This window comes from Puma concolor, chromosome D1 (genome assembly GCF_028749965.1).
Source record: "Puma concolor isolate L17-30 chromosome D1, mPumCon1.1.hap2, whole genome shotgun sequence".
NCBI lineage: Eukaryota > Metazoa > Chordata > Mammalia > Carnivora > Felidae > Puma > Puma concolor.
In genome coordinates, this window is record NC_141676.1 from 77,727,032 (window position 1) to 77,746,798 (window position 19,767).

Here is a 19,767-nt window from a genome sequence, read left to right on the forward strand (position 1 = left end):
GATACCAGAGTTGACCATTACACAACTGGTTCATTTGATGGTGATGTTAGTTTTTGTTTTGCTCATACGCATTTTCAAAGTTGTCGTATGCCTTTCAACGTTTTTAAATAAACAATGAGTAACTAAACAAATAAGATAGAATTTATCCTATGAATAATATCCCTTTATTCATTTTAAAATTAGGAGTTAGGATGCCAGGGTGGCTCAGTCAGTTAAGCATCTGACTCTTGACTTCAGCTCAGGTCATGATCTCACGGTTGGTGGGTTCAAGCCCTGCATCAGGCTCTGCATTGACAGTGCGAAGCCCGCTTGGAGTTCTCTCTCTCTCTCTGCATCTCTCCCTCTCTGCCCTTCCCCTACTTGCTCTCTCTCTTTCTCTCTCACTCTCACTCTCAAAATAAATAAACTTAAAACAATAAAAAATTTAAAAAAATAAATAAAATTAAGAGTCAATCAAAACCTGTTTGTCGATTTCATCCACGGAAAGAAATGTACAAAGGTCTCTCAAACTACAAATGCTTTTTCTCTAAATTTATTTCGAGAAGTTAAAATTAGTACTCTGATCAACAAATCTAAACTCCAATTTTAACTCTATCTAAAACAAATATTTCAGTCTAGACTCAAAGGAAATAGTATGTTGCACACAGGCTGGATTCATCTGCCCCTAACAGAACACAGAAAACACTCTATTACAGTAGTGGGATGGCTTTCTAACTTGAGAAACAAAAAAAGAATAAAAGCTAGTTAACTCGGTTACCAAGCTATAGAATACCACCTCTGTAGAACATTTTAAACATTTTCTTCAAAAGGCTTGAAAAGCTATTCTTAGAATCTCCACATGGAATCTGGAATGCTTTATCACACTGGTCAAACCAAGAAATTCATTACAGAAAAAATATAAATTTCTATTTCCATTTTACAACATGGTTAAGGTTATAAAAATGACTCCATAAGCCATTGTACAGAGTCCTTTTGCTGTTACCTTTGTGGGACTAGCAAATGTGGTATTGGGAATGGTTAAGAGTAAACAACAAAATGATTTCTTTCCCTGAATGATTTATAAATGATACAGCCTCTCTTGTCAAAACTAGAACATAATTTCTGGCTAGGATTTAAGACTTGCTAGTAAAAATTCACTGCAGAAGGCAGAAGTCCCTGCTCAAGGGTCCAAGAAGGCAGAGGCTGGGGTCCAGAATGTATCTTCAATATTAAAAACAAAACCGACGAAAAGAAATAAAATATTTTTATCCTTCAAGCTCTAGTGATGTTAGAGAGGCTCTTAAAAGTTAATGTCTGGGGGCCCATGGGTGGCTCAGTTGGCTAGGCAACCGACTTCGGCTCAGGTCATGAGCTCACAGTTCGTGAGTTTGAGCCCTGCATCGGGCTCTGTGCTGACAGCTCAGAGCCTGGAGCCTACTTCAGATTCTGTGGCTCCCCTCTCTCTACCCCTCCCCTGCTCACGCTCTGTATCTCCCTGTCTCTCAATAATAAATAAACGTTAAAAAATTAAAAAAAAAGTTAATGTCTGAAAGCAAATAGATATTACTAACCTTAATAAAAATGTTTACATTTTAAAATATTGGTTTACCTAGAAGGTTCACCCTAAGTTTATAATTTTCCTTTGTTCCATGTATTCTCTCTGGATGGTTTTTATAAATAACTCTTTTGATTTTAACTCCCAATTACATGCCTATAACTTCCAAAATTTCATCCTAAGTTTAAAACCCTCTCCTGGGGGCACCTGGGTGGCTCAGTCGGTTAAGCATCTGACTCTTGATTTCTGCTCAGGTCATGATCTCATGGTTTGTGGGTTCAAGCCCTGCCTTAGGCTCTGTGCTGACAGTGGGAGCCTGCTTGGGATTCTCTCTCTATCTCTCCCCCACTTGTGTGCACGCACACGCTCTATCAAAATAAATAAACTTAAAAAATTAAAAAAACAAACACACAAATCAAACCCTTTCCTGACCCTCAGACCATCTGTGAGCCCCTTCCTACTCAGGTGTGGTTTGCAGACTGGCAGCACTGACAGGACTTGGGGGAATTTTAGAAATGTGGCCTCTCAGGTCCTAGCCCAGACTCACTGAATCAAAATCGGCATTTCAACAAGATTCCCCCAGGGACTCACATGCAGTGAAAGTCTGAGAAGCAGTGTACTGGACATCTCCAGACCCCTTAGCTCAAAATGTCCCAAATATGGCAGACTGCATGCTCCTGAAGGTTAGAAAGGTCATCACGATAAGGCCTCTGTTTACCTACCCGGCTTATGTGATGACATTACCTACATCATCACCTCTGCCCTAACAACACAGAACCACTTGTTCCTGTGCCCGGCATCCTGTTTCCTTACCATCATGCCTTGGCTCAGTTGACTGCCACCAACCCCCTTGCACTCAAGTCTCTTAGAGCCAAATGGCTGGAGGAAGTCTTGTAGGGCCCCTTCTGTGCACGTTCCTCTCCCACCAACAGTGGATTCAGGGCCCTCTCCTAGGCTCCTATACTGTTCACATTCTGCTACATATTGAAATTGTTTCTCTCCCATCAGCACTGGGAGCTCCCAAAGGGTAGGAGTTGTGTCCTATTTAGCCTGAAAGCCTTAGCTCCCGCTATAGTGCCAAGACCATCTAGGGAACTCAAGGCATGTTTGTAGAATGGATATTAAGCTAATACCTAAAACACCATGTTTCTTTACTTGGGATTTCCTGCCGCTTAGAAGCTCTGAGAAACTAGAACTTAACATACTCAATTTGGTGGATAAAATCTATCATAAAAAAGATCGTCAGGGGAGATGATAAAAGGGGTTTTTGTTCTTTCTGGCAAAACTTCTGAGAACTACTGGTCAGTGCTATGTTTAACAAGCAAGTTATGTTTAACAAACAAGTTATGGCCAAATCAGTTACCCTTGGAATTTATGAGACTGGGCTTAAGACTAAAAATTTTTTAAATCAATGGAACTCTTATTTTTAAAATGTGATGTAGATTGATGACTTTGAAGGGTTTCGGCTTTCTACCAAGTCGATGCTATTTTAATAACATTTACTATGTGGTATTCAACATCTTTTTTAGTCATAACTGAAAAGTCTCCTAATTCAATGTCTCTGAGAGTATTAGAAAAAAAAGTACATTTTTAAGACTAGAGCAAAGAAGCCTAGCTTTTAATACAGAATGAATTCCTCCTTTTAAAAGAGAATGAATTCCTCCAAATCCCATATAAGAAAATGACCTAAATAATACATTTTTATTAAATTCTGAAGATTTCTCCAAAGAAATCTTGCAAACGCAAGTACAATGTAATTTTAGAACTAATGTGGAAAAGTAACAGTGCGAGAACAATCCTCCCACATGCTCCCCACGCGCACACAAAAAAGGCAGAGATGTATTATAAGAATGTTATCTATTGAAACAGGATTTCACTTATCACTTGAAAACATCACAAAAGTAGAATGAATCAGGTATCTCTTAACTTTCTAAGCAACTGTTCTGCTTTTAATAACATTTTCTGCAGGACAGAGCGCGTCCTGCAAAGCTGCAAGTTCCTGTCAGCTGGACCTGGGGTGCATTGAAAGACGCACGAACCTAACGGGAGAGCACCAGCATTCAGGCAAGGTGGAGGAGGAGGCCTACAGAAGAGGAACATGGTGGTCGCAGGGTCACTTCTACATGTCTATATGAAAAATACCGAAGGTGGTCTGTCAGGGATACAGGAGGTCAAGGGCAAAGACAGTGGGGGCTTGGGCAGAAGCACACCTGAATGAGGAAATGAATGAAAAGTATCTCCAGAGACCACAAAAAGACTTTCTTTCTTCTCCTTCTCAAAGCGAGTGGTCATTTCTTCCTGAGATGCCTCTTCATCTTCCCTTTCTTCATGAAGCCTTTTCATTCTTTCCATTAAGGCCTCTAGCTCGCTTAGAGAATCTACAATCTGGAGCCAGGAAAGATCATGTTGGGTGTTATTAAGAATTATTCTAGTACATGTCTCTGTCTCCCAATGTCACCTTACTATGTACAGTGGCACGGGCACAGTTCAGGCGGGTTTTAACTCCAAAGGGAATCAAATGACAGATTTCAGACATTTTCAGAAGTATGATGTTTCTGCCTCAGTTGCAAACACAGAAAATTGATAAGTATAGATATATTTAATCTAGAATTCTAGCATTTGGTATATATTATAGTTTATTTTAAAAAATGAGGCAGCCTTATGATTTGTAATAATATCTATTTGCTTTAAAAGCCTCTTAAGACAATTCAGAACTTCGTGTACAGGTTGCATTTTTACAGTAAGAGAAACTGTACAAAAATATTTCAAGTATATGATATCCTGTAGAGTCCGACCATGATTTCTTTCTAGATATTTTTAACATTGGGAAATTTAAAGGCAAAATAGTAAAGAAAAACAAAGTTCAGAAAACTGACCCCGAAGTTGCTGCCTGTAAGGGATGCGTTCTCTATGCTGTTGTCATTAGCGAGATCGCAAACACAGAAATTGTTGACTGATATTAGCCTGAATCCGTTGGAGATTTCTGGATCTCTCTCTGGATTGATGCCACTACCAAAAACAAAGCTTGCCAAAGCATGATAATGTGCCAGTAGGACCACCGCATGTACCAGTTCGGGCAGAGACCAATTATTTTCTCCAGTTTTGACAAGTTTCTGAAACGAGAAAAGCAAATCAGAGTAAAAATGAAAATCACAGAATGCTACAAAGCAATTTTGGAAAGCATGAAAAATCCGCCAGTTTTATGCCCATTTATAGTAATCAAACATAAAACTCCCTTTTGAAAATGTTTCACATAATAAAGATATGGCTTTGGCCAAACAATATTGCATTAAACTGTCAAACCTAACAATATAATTCTGTGGCAGATTCTTCTAAATCCCTTATACGCTCAATGGAACTTCTGCTTCCAAAGCACTTTTACATGTTATGTGGTTTTCATAAGATATTTCAGAGAATCAAAGAACACGGAAGCTAGAAGGGACTTTAGAGATGATCTTGCAAAACCATTCATTTTAAGGTTTTTAGGTAAAGACTTTTACCTTAAAAGTCACACAAAAAAATCCAATTCAGTAAGGCAACTTTGTTAGTCGTCTTTTAGATATCTTTCCTGATGGAGAAAGAGCCTATGGCAGATGATAGAAACCATACCTCACCTTTGAATAAGAACTTCAAAAGTTTCAGAGCACTGTTTCGTATGTTATTTTACTTCATCCTCCAGCTGAATGATGGAATCACAAGTGAAGCCATTAAAAACAGTGATGCTTCCATCCCCATTTTCTCCGAGAGCCAGTTCCATCTGGCAATCCACTGGGGATTCTTTCCCATCAGTGTTCTTGCTCTCTTGCTTGGGGTACATGTCTGTGTCCTGCTGCTCCCCACGAACCTAAACTTTAATTTTGCTCACTTCACAGCCAACCCCCCACCAAAACCTCTTTTGCTTTACTCTCCATTAACCACACACACACACACACACACTCACACACACACGTTCACTCACACACACACTCACACACATGAAATTTAATATATTACCAAAGGCTCAGGAAAAAGGAAAAATTAATCACAATCTACCATTCTAATATAGTTTTTATGTATTTTATTTTATTTTTATAAGCATAACTATGTCATCAGAGGATACCTCTATTTTGGGGGGACTCACATTTTGACATGTTCAATTTTCACGAGGCTCCACGGTCTTACGTTAAGCGTGGGCCATCTATCGCATGGCAGTGGAAATATGGAACTACTTCTCCATCTTGGAATACCCTGTCAGATCCTCAAATTGCTTCAATTTTTTTGTGTACCTGTTATTATAAATAGCATCTTCATGCTACAGCTGTGTTCATATTCTAGAAACAACTCCCAATAGGACTTTTAGGGCAATTATGATGTGAAGACTTTTGCTAATGCTGCCAAAGAGACTTCCAAAAGGATTGGTAGAATTTACAATGCCTTTGTCAGTCTTCTCCAAGACTATTAAACCTGAGAGGACAGACAGCCAACACTCATCACCTCGAAATTCGCATCTCACATTCATTTCTGTATCTTTAGTTCATTAGAACCTGCTTTTTGAAGCAAGCTCCAGAAGCTACTTTCACTAAGGGCACATATGACCTCCAACAGGGCAGATCTATTTCTTTTTTAGCACGTGTCCTATTTGATCTCTGTAGAATTTATGTTTTCCTTACTTCCTCCCTTGAAATTAACCTCCCTTGCCTTCAGCACTTTCACTAATTTGTTCTGCACCCTGTCTACCCTGCGATGCATGTCTCCCCATCTCCCTCCCAGCCCCCTTCTTCTTCTGCTTGCCTCTGAAATGCTCTCTTCTACCCATGATCTCCTTTCCTTGTGCAGTATCTCCCCGGAAGGATCAGCCATTCATTCAACTTGATCTTCACTTATCTGTAAATAACTGTCTGATTTTATTTCTAATCTATCCTTTATCTTTTTTTTTTTTTTTTTTTAAATCTATCCTTTATCTTGAGTCACAGACCTGTGTTTCCTCCGGTAACTGGACATCACTAAACGGATGTCACAATCTTCCATTCTCAGGGCTGCGTGTATGCCGTCCCGCTCATGGCACTGCCTCTTGCCCGGTCAGGAAGGTAGAAACCTTACTGATTCTCCTGTCTCACCCAGCCCCTCCACCCTCACATTCTATGAGTCAGCAAGCCCTGCTTTTTCTCATGCAGACTGCTTACATACAGTGTGATCGCTCCTCTTTATCTCTCCAGGGCTTAAAAAAAAGTCATCTCTCAAGTGGACTGCGGCAATGGCTTTATGACTGGCTCCCCTGTGTCTAGGTACACAAATGTACCATTTGTGATTTGTCTTCTGCACCACCACATACACTCATATTACAACTCAGCTCAAGAACCTTTAATGGTTCTTCATTCTTTATCCTAGGGATTCCCTAGGATCAACATCTTTTGATCACATATACTTCTGACAGTGCCAGTTGGAGGGGCCCAACCCCTGAGAGCACGTACATTTACGTATAAATTAAGACATACTAAAAAAAAATACTCATAAAGTACATTTTATATAGTTATAAAAATATACTGTACTACTAATATTGTAAAATATACAAGTAGAGGAACTGATTAAGGAGAGAATACATGTGCACACATGCGTGCATATACACGATTTCCTAACATTTTGAAGAACTGCCTTGTGTACCCCTGAGGTGACATAACATGACTCTGGAGAACACAGCTTTCTAAGGATAGGACATAAATTCTTTAGTACAGTATCTGCCGTGTCATAACAACATGCTCTCAATTCTTCCCATCTCTTACCCCCACCTCACATAACCTGCCTTTGATTCAGTCACCCAAAGCTATTGGCTACTTTCCCAACATAAAATGTTTCCATTGTCTGTCTGGAATACCTTCTGCTACCTGAAAATTCCCACTTACTCTTCAAGACCTCTCTCAAATGTTACCTCTTTCATGCAACTTCCTGGTCCCATTCTTTTTATTCATACCTTCATACACTACGGTGAGGTGATCATCGTCATTACCTCTCTTTCTTTCTTCCCCTAGATTCCAAGCATGGGTAAGGGCAGGGTCTCCCTTTTTAGACCCACCAAACCACAGAGCACCAAGTTATTCACATATGGCATAAAAATAATGATTACTTCTTCTATCTAAGTTACACATTATCAAATCAGAACATAAACTTCAGGACAGCATTATGTTTTCACGTGTTCCCAGACAGATATTCAAAAGCTACGAGTATAAAGAATAACCAAAGCTCCGCTTCGTTTAACTGGGGAAATAATTAACAAAAATGTAGTCTAATAAGAGTATCAAAAAAACCAAGAACATTTATATACGTTAGAAGCAGAGATTTTAAATACCTAAGACTTCTCTGATAGTAATTTCGATGACAGCTGCTAGGTACTGAATAGTTACCAAATGCCAAGCACAGTGCCGGGATATTGCATAATGGCCTCACTGAAGCTCTTTTCTGCTACCAAGTGCTCTAGTCAATTGCAACTCTGTTTCTGTTTCTCCTTTAAGCTGGTGGGTCCACGGAGCATTTCAGTGTTCACACCACTTGGCAAATCACTTTGTATTTGCAAAACTGTATCTTGCAAATCTCAAAATTATGAAATGTTAAGAACCAGAAAAGGGTTTAGAACTCATTTAATCCAGGCCCCTCATTTTACAGATGGGGGAACTGAGGCCCACAGAAGTGAATTCACTAAAGGTCACAAACATGTGAGAACCCAGGTATCCTAAACTGCCAGTTTATTTTCTTTGTTCCACCTCCTGCCTGAAAACAGAAATCAAGTTTTCTCTTGGCCACTCACTAAAGTACCCATAGAGCTAATTACTGATTACCTAAGGAGGCATATTCATCTGCACCTAAATTACAGACTTTCTACGTTTATCTCTTCTACATGCTGATATACTATGTTTAAATTTCTAATATGCAAGTATTTAAAACTAAGTCTTAAGCAAAAACAAAAACAAAAAAACCAACACCAAACAAACAAAAAAACCCAAAACAAAAAAGCTCTTAGTTAGAATCATTAGTAAACCTTCTTACAACCCAGCACTTGGTACCTGAATGTGCTCTTTCGTGATGAGCCAGGGTCGGTGTGCTAGCAGCTTATTTATTTCATTAAGATTCTTCAGTCTTTGTGGTACGTATTCCAAGCCATTCAACCACTCAGCAATCCCTCCTGTCTTTAAAAATTCATCCACATGCATGTTTATTAAGTAAGAACACTGATGTCTAGCTGCAGCCTAAAAGACAAAAAGAGTTCGGTGACAGAACCATCATGGTAAAAGTCTTAGTCTGCTATTTCTAAACAAATCATTTATTTGGCATTTAATAATTTTAACACCAGTAAATTCTTTTCTTACAGATTCCTCTTCCTTCTGAAACTTCTTCTATCACAATACTGCCATAGATTCCTGACTCAATACACGTGGCTGGTATCTGTATAAGCAAACACTTGTCACATGAAGGCAATTCCTTCCTCATCCAGAAGCTGGCACAGATCAACCTAGAATCCACTTTCTAGCTGTGTCAAGAAAATACATGTCCGTTTCATTATGGTAAGTGACATAAACTATATTCTACCTGAGACACAGTAAAAGCTCACTAACTTGTATTCTCCCCACTCAAGAAGGCAGGCTAATTTGGCCGTCTCTCTTACCCCGGCAAGATAACTGTGATTTCAGAATTATCTGTGCACATCAGCCCTACTGAGATAAGACTAAAGCCGGCGGACACTGTTCCTTCCTATGCAGTCAAAACCGCCAACCTGGGAAATCCATGCAAAGCAGACTTTTCACAGCTCTCTTCCCCAGGACTGCCTCTCAGCGAAATAGCACTGTTTGCTCTTTCTGTTTTCTGTATCTTGTTTATCTCTTAGTTTGTGATCATTCTAAGTCTGCCTTCGGCCTGACTGTCGTCAACACTGGAAGCCGGAATTACGGTCTCAGGCGTGTTCATCAGTCGACAGAACACAGAACGCTGCCCTTCTCTTGTTTAAAACCGCAGGGAGCGCATAAACAGGATCATCACGTTAAACTAGCCTGCTAACTCCCCAGCTGTTCTCCTACACTCTCAACACATGGCACTTGGGCCATGTCCCTCCTCTTTTTCTCCACTAACAGTCCAACTGTAACACTGTTTCTTTCTATCCTTCTCGCTCCTGCTGCCTACCATCCCGATTTATAATTCTCTCCCCACCCCCAGCGAAACATTAACTAGTTTGTACCAAGTACGATACTTGGCAGTGTTATCATCCATTTAAGAATTCTCTCATCCAGAGTCTCCACTGGTGCTGATACTTTCCTCTTCTTTGGCCAAATTAGTGATGCACTTCACGTATTAAACGGCTAAACAAGAGGTCACAACCAACCTGTTTCATATTCATAATAAAAACAAGGTGCCAGTAGCAAACCCCAAACTTGTGGGATATTAGGGCTATCGCTTTGGACCCTAGACGCATCATTAACAAGAGTTGAGACTGACACACTTAAATGAGAAATATTCAGTGCCTTAAGGAATTTGAAAGCAGTCAAAATGTATCCGAGAGACGGTGTCCAAAAAGCCACGGGCTTCTTCAATTCTTAGTTCTACAAAATGATACGGAGCTCTACACACACGAACACACACACACTAGAAGGGCGGAGAAGGAGCGCGCGAGGACGACGTCCCGCGAATCAGGAGACGGGGAACCCAGCGCACCATTATTGCGATGTAGTGCCGGTGCGGCAGAGGAAGGGGGCCGTCCATGCGCAGCATGTAGAACTGGCTCCGCAGGAAAGACTCCAGGTACTGAGCGTGCAAACTCATGACCTGTGTGATGTTGTCCAGGCGACCGGATGTAGAGTATTCTTCCACGAGAAAGTTAGTACGTTCATCCACTGTGTTTGCTTGGACAACCTAAACAGTCAAGAAACGCACAAAATGATTACGGAGAACTAACGTATCTTTCGTTGACCGAAATTATGCCACCATCGAAGCAAATGAATGTTCTTTTCCTATGAACAGACACTGAAATTACGCAGTTGCTCAGGCTAGAAACAGAAATTAAAAAAAAAAAAAAAAGCACCACTCTTTCTTGGCTCTGGGACCACCATTTATTAGACAACAAATGTCGAGTTATCAAACACTATACACACAGCTACGAGTCTGGAGAAAAGAAGCTTCCATCTGCTGCACCAGGCACATAAGGCAAAATTTTCAGGGCCCACTTGCCTAGCCGTTATTACACCAATTCGTGGTGAGGCGAAAGCAGTGGCGTTTGGTTCATGTATTTACAATTTTATCGCAACGGCCCACGAAGATACTTAATCACATAATCTTAAGGCAAATATTTTCGGTCTGATCTTTTGCTTGTTTTCGTTCAACATTAAATAAAAAGCTTTCTGAAGTTCTTTTAGGGACAAAGGAAAATATGATAATTTGTAGAAAGTGTTCATTGAAAAAATTAGTAAGGACACTAGAATACGGTCATTCCTATTTTCAGCCTATTGTTATTAATGACTACAAACAAGGTTAGTTATTAAAATGGACGTCCTCCATCCCAGGGAATCAAAAGAGCTTTCTCAAGAATAGATGAGTCCATATAGCTTTATACACAATGACAGCTTGGGCATCACACCAAGAATTGGCTCTGAAGGTGCTAAGAGCTTATCAGCACCTTGTAGAAGAGAGCTGGCTCTGTGGGAATTAATGGACATGAGATGAATATTTCTCTGATTGGTTCATTACTTACTGATACTTTAGAATTAGAATTCCAGACTTAAGAATACATTCCCCACTTTAGATTCAGAATGCAATTCGAGCTCATGCATCGAGTTAACAGCACAGCCTGGTCTAGAATCCAGATTTTCTGAAGTCCAGGCTAATGGTCTTTCTAAAGACCCATACTGCTATCAGAAACTCTGTTTACTCTTTAGGGCTGGCTTCACAGTCTCTTCTGAAAAAATAAGTACAAATTACACAAAGGCACTATTGACTGAGGAAAATGTAATCCCAAAGGAAATACAATGTTTGAAAAGTGTGAACTGTGAGGAAATGTTAATTACAACGGTGTAAAAAAGCAATTTCAGTTCAGCTAGTTAAAAAGCCACATACACTTTCATTTGCCCATTTCCCCACATTTTGTCAACTACAGGGACCAAGTGATGTGAACAGCAGTAAGATCTGGGTCAACCACGTGTCATTAAAAAGAGATTTGTTGGTTTGGTTTTGTTTTCCCCAGCAGTTTCTTTTGTTTAACTGATGCGGAAGACATTAATAGATGCAAGAGGTCCCGAAAACAGTGGTGGCTTCTGCAAACCAGATGACCTTCAGATACACAGCGTGAACACAGCTGTTTCTGGAAGTCTTTATGTATATGAGGCAATCACTCCGCCAAGAGCGGCCCCTACCCTGTCTGAGGGAAATGGGCACCGGCACAGCTGTCTTTCTAATGACTGGTCACTACCAAGATCAGCTAGAGATGCCGAGTTCTCCAAACATTACTGTTAACTTTCCTTTAACCTTTCCATTCAAACGGTAAGGTCACTAAAAAAGCAAAACGAAGATGAAGAAAAACTGACACTGGCCATGACCTGGTAGACATTCTTCAAATTCTATTCTTCCCTTCTGTTCAGAAAATGCCCCGCAGATAAGAGCTGCTCCGTAAACCATCTTTTTTGACTACTTTAAGAGCAGTATAGGAGTAACGCTGATGCTCTAAGATGAATGTCTTTGCAGTAAATAGTCAATCAGCATATACAGTCATATTCAGTAAGTTAATAACTCCTTCAAGCAGAGAAAAACTCCTCAATCAGGGGTTCTTAAACTTTTCTTAGCTCAAGTTTCTATCTGAGAGGCACCTAGGAATCTAGGAAGTCCTGCACATTGCTATGATCTTTCATAGAGATGTATATCCACAAAACAGGCACAAATCTTCTATTGGTTATAATTTCCTTTGCATTATGTTTTACAACCTCTCTTTCTTGCATTTACCATCTTGACTCCCCACCTTCACCAAACATACAGATTGTACAGATTATATTGACATTCCACCCGGAGACTTAGAACCAAAACAAAAGAGTAATTGCTAATGATGTAACAGCATGTTTTGTTTAATAGGTTTAGTTGGGAAACTCATATTTTCCATTTCAAAATATTTATTTTCTTAACATTTATATAACCTATATTCACCATGAAATGGTGGCTATTTAAAAACCCAAAAACCTGGGGCGCCTGGGTGGCGCAGTCGGTTAAGTGTCCGACTTCAGCCAGGTCACGATCTCGCGGTCCGTGAGTTCGAGCCCCGTGTCAGGCTCTGGGCTGATGGCTCAGAGCCTGGAGCCTGTTTCCGATTCTGTGTCTCCCTCTCTCTCTGCCCCTCCCCTGTTCATGCTCTGTCTCTCTCTGTCCCAAAAATAAATAAACATTGAAAAAAAAATTAAAAAAAAAAAACAACCCCAGAACCTTCAAGTTACTATTAAACTTAATTTAAAAAAAAACTTCATTACTGTTAGCAGCTTTGTTCAGAAAAGTTATATTTGAAATCAAATAGGGTAAAATTTAATTTTTCTAACCGCATAGGACAACTAACTCTAAAATAAAAAGGCAGATTCTTATACACATAAACTTGTAAGTGACATTCAAAAGAAAATATCTCTGTGGTTCTCTGACATATAAATAAGAAACAAGAGCAAAACACAGGTTTACTTCCATATTAAAAATGGAGAGGGGAGCCTGGGTGGCTCATTCGGTTGAGCGTCCACCTCTTAATCTTGGCTCAGGTCATGATCTCACAGTTAGTGAGATCGAGCCTCATGTCGGGCTCTGTGCTGACAATGTGGAGCCTGCTTAGGATTCTCTCTATCTGCCCCTCCCCTCCCCCCAAAATAAATAAACTTAAAAAAATATTTAAAAAAATGGAAATATTCTTTGATATAATGAAGTTGCTTTTTTGTGAGTCACACTTAATGTATTTTAACACAGATAAACTTACTTCCTTCTCTGGAATAAAGGCACTTGGTCCTCTTGTCAAGGGTTGAGACACTCTGATTCTTTTATCCTGTTTTTAAAAGAAAAGTTTTATGTATTAATGATGACTTTCTAAGGAAAGTTAAATTGGTACAGATTTATTGCTGAGGTACTCAACCAAATTGAATAAATAAATAGAATTATATAAAATCAAAATAAAGTTTAAATCTCAGATCCCAGAAAATCCAGCAATCGCACTACTGGGTATTTACCCAGAGAATACAAGAACACTAATTCAAAGGGATGCACGCATCCCTATGTTTATAGCACCATTACTTACAATAGCCAAGATATGGAAGCAGCCCCAGTGTCCATCCATTGATGGATGGACAAAAAAGAAGTGAGATATTTCACTGTGTGTATGTATATATATGTATACATACACACAGTGGAATATCATTCAGCCATAAAAAAGAATGAAGTCTTGGGGCACCAGGGTGGCTCAGTCGGTTGAGTGTCCGACTTCGGCTCAGGTCATGATCTCGCAACCGGTTAGTGAGTTTGAGCCCCGCGTCGGGCTCTGTCTGTGCTGACAGCTCAGAGCCTGGAGCCTGCTTCGGATTCTGTGCCTCCCTCTCTCTCTGCCCCACCCCTGCTTGTGCTCTGTGTCTCTCTGTCTTTCAAAAAATGAATAAACATTAAAAAAAAATTTAAAAAAAAGAACGAAGTCTTGCCATTTGCAACAACATGAATGTACCTAGAGAGTATAAATAAATCAGAGAAAGACAAATAGCATAAGATTTCACTCATATGTGGAATTTAAGAAACAAAACAAACATACAAGGGGGAAAAAATAAGAGAGAGACAAAACAAGAAACACTCTTAACTGCAGAGGACAAACCGATGGTTGCCAGAGGGGAGGGAGGAGGGGGATGGGTGAAACAGGTGATGGGGATTAAGGAGTGCACTTGAGACAAGCTCCCGGTGATGTAAGGGAAGTGCTGAATCGCTACAGTGTATATACCTGAAGCTAATAGGAAAACTGTATTTAACTAACTGGAATCCAAATAAAACTTAAAAACAAAAACAGATAATGGGGCGGGATACACAGTAGGCTTCTGAAATTTCATTTCCCTTGGTCATATTCCGTAGCACCAGAGATTTTTAGCCCGTTTTTGACATGACTGAAAACGGTCGGTCTCCCTAATAAAATCGTATCTGATATTATACTAGCGGACTGTTACACCTCAATCTGAGCTACAACGAAAGGTGGAATTCAGAGGATTGCTTGCGACTCCTCAGAGCAATGACCTGACCTGTGGGGGTTTTTCCTGAATAAGGCAGGAATAAATATGCCCAAGATAAAGTTGTGAAGCTTTAAGAAAAAATGTGAAACATGGAGAAGTGGAGGTTCACTTAATCCAAGAAACGGAGAGCACAGTGATGCTTAGTGCAACTCCTGCTACACTGAGAAGGAACTGGTAGACCGCCAATGGCGTGTCTGAGGGTTAGAGTTTTTCAAGTTAAAATATTTTTGTTAAAAAATTTTTAATTAAAAATATATTTGGTATCCCTATTTAAGTGTGATATCCACAAAGCCAGAACTATTTCAATCAGGTAATTATAACTTCTCTGCAGGCATGTTGAAGAGCAGAAATGGTCAGAGGGAGGCTCTCAAGTCTTTGAAGTCCTTCTTAGCCAGAAGGAGAGAGAGGAGAGCCACTTAATTTTCTATAATAAAAGCAATATTCTAAAGTTCTAAAAAAGAAGCCCTATGAAACTGCAACACAAAAATAGGGACTATGCTTACCCCACACACAAAAATTGTCTCAATATGGATTAAAGACTTGAATGGAGGGGTACCCACTCTTGATTTTGACTCAGGTCATGATCCCAGGGTCGGGGGATCGAGCTCAGCGTTGGGCTCCCTCTTTCTCTGCCCCTCCCCCACCTGCATGAGCGTTCTCGCTCTCTCAAAAATGAATAATAAACTTAAAAAAATTAAAAATAGAACTACCATATGATCTAGCCATCCTACTGCTAGGAACTTATCTGAAGAAAATGAAAACACTAATTTGGAAAGATATAAATACACCTCTATGTTTATTGCAGCATTATTTACAATAATCAAGATGTGGAAATAATCTAAGTATTCATGAATGGATGAATGGATAAAGATGTAGTATACTGTATATGACAATGGAATACCTTTCAGCCATAAAAAAGAAAGGAATCTTTCCATCTGTGACAACATGAATAGACCTTGAGGACATTATGCCAAATGACGGAAGTTAGACAAAGGTAAATACTGTGTGATTTCACTACATGTGGAATCTAAATGATAAAACAAATGAACACACAAAACCAAACCAAATTCCTAGACACAGAAAACCGATGGCTGACTCCCAGAGGGGAGAAGGGTGGAGAGGTGGGCAAAGTGGTGAGGAAGACAAAGAGGCACCAACTTCCAGTTATAAAACGAGTAAGTCACGGGGATCGATGTGCAGCACGGAGACTACGGTCAATAATATTGCATAGCAAATTTGAAAGTTGCTAAGAAAGTAATTCTTAAAAAGTTCTCATCACAAGACCAAAAAATGTGGAACTCTGCATGGTGACAGACGGTAACTCGACTTTTGCAATGTAGGTGAGCGTCGGATCATTATGTTGTACACCTGAAACTAACACAATGTATGTCAATGTCACGGTTGACAAAGATTATAAAGACTGCGTGGGAAATCAAACATGAGAACAGAGGTCTACTGGAAAAGAGTGTACTAAGTTTCAGATGCCACTAAGTCCTCCTCAGGAAACCTGTAAACTGAGGAAGCCACTCTAAACGGTTCCTTATGCAAGGATGGCAGTATCTAGTTCACGTGACCTCGTCTCCTGGCCACAGCAGACTAGACCAATCAACACAGAGGCTCATCTGCAGCCTACAGGTGCCTTGATGCAAAAGTTCTGCCCAAACAGAATTGAGGGTACTCAGCTGGACCACTAAGATCTAGAGTTGCTAGACTTGTATGAAAGGAATGCATTGTGACAGAGAGAAGAGCAACAAAATAGCACTCAGAAGCAGAGCAGAGAACACAAGAAGGAAGCATTAGAGGAGGCAACAATAGTACCTGCTTCCAAGGAGAACAGCACTAGAGTTTCTATGGAGTCACTAGAGGAAGTCAAGTCTAACCGTGGGCTCTCCTGTGTCTTTCTCCCTTCCTCCTGCCCCTTTCTCCCTCCGTGAGGTAGCCAGAATCTTTTTTATTCTTTACAATCAGAAAGCCTACCAAACACAAAATAGCTAATCAAATCCCTTACTTCAATCGCAGTTACAAAACAAACTGACAAAAGTAGGCGGCCAGGCATTCAATGAGTTTTTGAGAACCTAATCAGATACTGCGTCAGACTCGGGGCATACAGAGGAAGTGAAACAGAAAGGGTCCCTGCCCTCATGAGCCTGGCACACGATCCCCATCAATTTTCGGAATCGTATCAGGATAAATACATTGAGTAATGATCACCTAAACCTGCTCAAGTTTCAGAAAGGCATCTAGGCTGTATTTATCAAGTAATGATAAGCATATCGCAGCCTACTGGTCAAATACACTAGAGGTCTCCATGTAAAAAGGAGTGACTTAGGGGCGCCTGGGTGGCGCAGTCGGTTAAGCATCCGACTTCAGCCAGGTCACGATCTCGCGGTCCGTGAGTTCGAGCCCCGCGTCGGGCTCTGGGCTGATGGCTCAGAGCCTGGAGCCTGTTTCCGATTCTGTGTCTCCCTCTCTCTCTGCCCCTCCCCCGTTCATGCTCTGTCTCTCTCTGTCCCAAAAATAAATAAACGTTGAAAAAAAAAAAATTAAAAAAAAAAAAAGGAGTGATTTAGAATTTCTAATATTGGTATTTCCGGTCTACATCAACCACAATCTCGTTTTACCCAGAAAAATAATTTAAAAGAAAATAATAGCTTTCTTCCCTCTGCTAGCCTCTGTAAGTTATAGCAAACAAAATTTCAAATATTCTCTTTATAGTACAGCCTAATGCAGTCATACATGAAAAGTAATTTCCTTGATGACTAATCATTTCAAATGAAAAAAGCAGTTAAGAGACTGTGAGGACCAATCACAGGTGTGAGGGGGAAAATGCCAATGGGGACATGAGTGGAGGTTTTTATGTCCTTTAGAAATAATAAATAAAATTCAAAGAAAATATAGGGAAGGAAAAATAAACTAAAAGTGTACAAAGGGACTGTGGGAGACAAAGAATGATTTACTACTAATATGACTGGTTTCTAAAAATCACTATGTAATTCAGTTAATAAATCAGGTCATGATTTCAGGGTTCGTAGGACTGGGCCCCACAACTGGCTCTGCGCTCACAAGGCAGAGCCTGCTTGGGATTCTCTCCCCCCACTCTGCCCCTCCCCTGCTCACGCTCTCCCTCTTTGTGTGTCAGAAATAAAGAAACTTTATATAACAACAACAACAAGCATCCAGGACTGATTTCCTACCTCATTCATACCCCGATTAACTTTTCTGAAGTCCCTAGACCTGTGTTGCCTTGTAAGGTAGCCATCAGCCACATGTGACTACATCTAGATTAATTAAAGCTAAATAAAGTTAAAAGTACAGTTCCTCAGTCACACTAGTCACACTTCACACACTCACCAGCCACGTGTGCCCATGGCTACTGCAAAGGACAGTGCAGACATTCCCGTGTGCCAAGGCAGAAGGTTCTGCCAGACAGCACCGCCCTAGACTCTTCATTTACTTTTTTAAAATCACATCTTAGGCATTTTTAATGCCTTTTTGACACGAGAAATTATTTCTCTGCTGAGCTATCAGTTTGATGATCACACCTCCTCAATCCCATAACCAAGCATTTTAACGTAATTGCAGAAATGCTCTCAAATTAAGAGTGAATCCAGAGAAGGACAATTCAGGAAAAACACACAAAATCGGCCAGTTCCAAGAATTGTTATCTCCGTTTCTGTTTGTGTTATAGATCGTCTCCAGAAAAATAAAAACTGTTTCTCCCTTTCAAAAAATTATGCTAAGAAACACATAAGACCTACCCTCGGGACAAGTCAGATAGTACGGTACAGTATTGTTAACTGTTAAGTACAATGTTATACAACAGATGTCTAGGACTTTTTCTCTTGCATAACTGAAATTTTATACCCACTGAACAACAACTCTGCTTTTCCCTCACCCCCCTCCCCAGCCCTTGGCAACCAACTACTTTTGTGGTTTTCACACAAGCATGCTCTTCAGATCCCAGCTGAGATGCTCCTTACACAATGGCCAGTTTTCTGGCCTCCTTGCATGATTCAGATGTGTCTCCTGTGCAATTCTACCCCTGGTTGCTTCCATAACGCCGGACCACCTGATCTACCTAGCCTTTGACCATTTTTACACTTTTCCTAGACATCCTCTGCCTTTGTTTCATGAATAGTCGTTCTCTCAAGTGAGTATTTTCTTCCAGGGCTTCCATCTTCCTTACATGAAACCACATTTACTGAATGGTGCGACAGTCACTGTCCTGGGGAGAGGAGGGCGGAGAGAAAAGGGCAGGTGAATGAAAATGAGCAAGCCATGCAATGGACTCCTTGTATCTGGCTCTTCTCTGCCCTTCAGTCTGGCTTTGGGGCGTTTTGATTGGCCTGTGACATCACCTGTTTGTACCCTTTGTACCTTAAAACCAAGCTGAAAACTAACCTTCTATCCCAGAGCCACTGTCCCGTCTCACCTTCCTGTCTGAGTTATGAAATCACTGCAACGCACCAGTAGCCCTGGTTCCGATTCAGAGTTCTCTTTGACTCTGCATCCTACGAGTCTGCGTTCAAACACTCGACAAATCCTGTAACTGCCTTTTCCCAACTAAAGCTTTAAGTCATCCTCTCCACAGATCCTCCCCAGCCACAGGAGTTGAGAAATATTTTCCTCTCACAAATAAGAATAATTTTCACTTGGAGGTCTTAGCTTTCCCTCTTTTCGGGAGGCTTTGAGAACATAACACACACAAAAATGCAAAGCACCTGGGGGGCTCAGCCGGTTAAGCATCTGACTCTTGATTTCAGGTCAGGTCATGATCTCACAGTTCATGAGTTCGGGCCCCGCGTCCAGCCCCAGGTCCAGCCTGGCGTCGAGCCCCACACTGATACTACCAGCATGGAGCCTGCTTGGGATCTTCTCTCTCAAAAATAAACATTTAAAAAAAAATGCAAAGCACAATACAAAATAAGGTCTTAGTTTTATTTTTCTTCTGCCGATTTTCCCTAATGCAAAACAAAACAAAACACCCAAACTAGAAGAGCTATA

General features: G+C 40.5%; 1 protein-coding gene across 1 annotated transcript in view; it reads right to left on the minus strand.

The window, feature by feature from the left end:
• SESN3 (sestrin 3) overlaps positions 1-19,767 on the minus strand; it is a 68,844-nt gene that overhangs the window by 10,887 nt on the left and 38,190 nt on the right. The window contains exons 2-6 of the mRNA XM_086678609.1: positions 13,482-13,547; positions 10,208-10,405; positions 8,569-8,751; positions 4,411-4,647; positions 3,745-3,919 (exon numbers count right to left, since the gene is read on the minus strand). Of these exons, the coding sequence (XP_086534735.1) occupies positions 3,745-3,919; positions 4,411-4,647; positions 8,569-8,751; positions 10,208-10,405; positions 13,482-13,547 (859 nt within the window). The remainder of the gene's footprint in view (positions 1-3,744; positions 3,920-4,410; positions 4,648-8,568; positions 8,752-10,207; positions 10,406-13,481; positions 13,548-19,767) is intronic.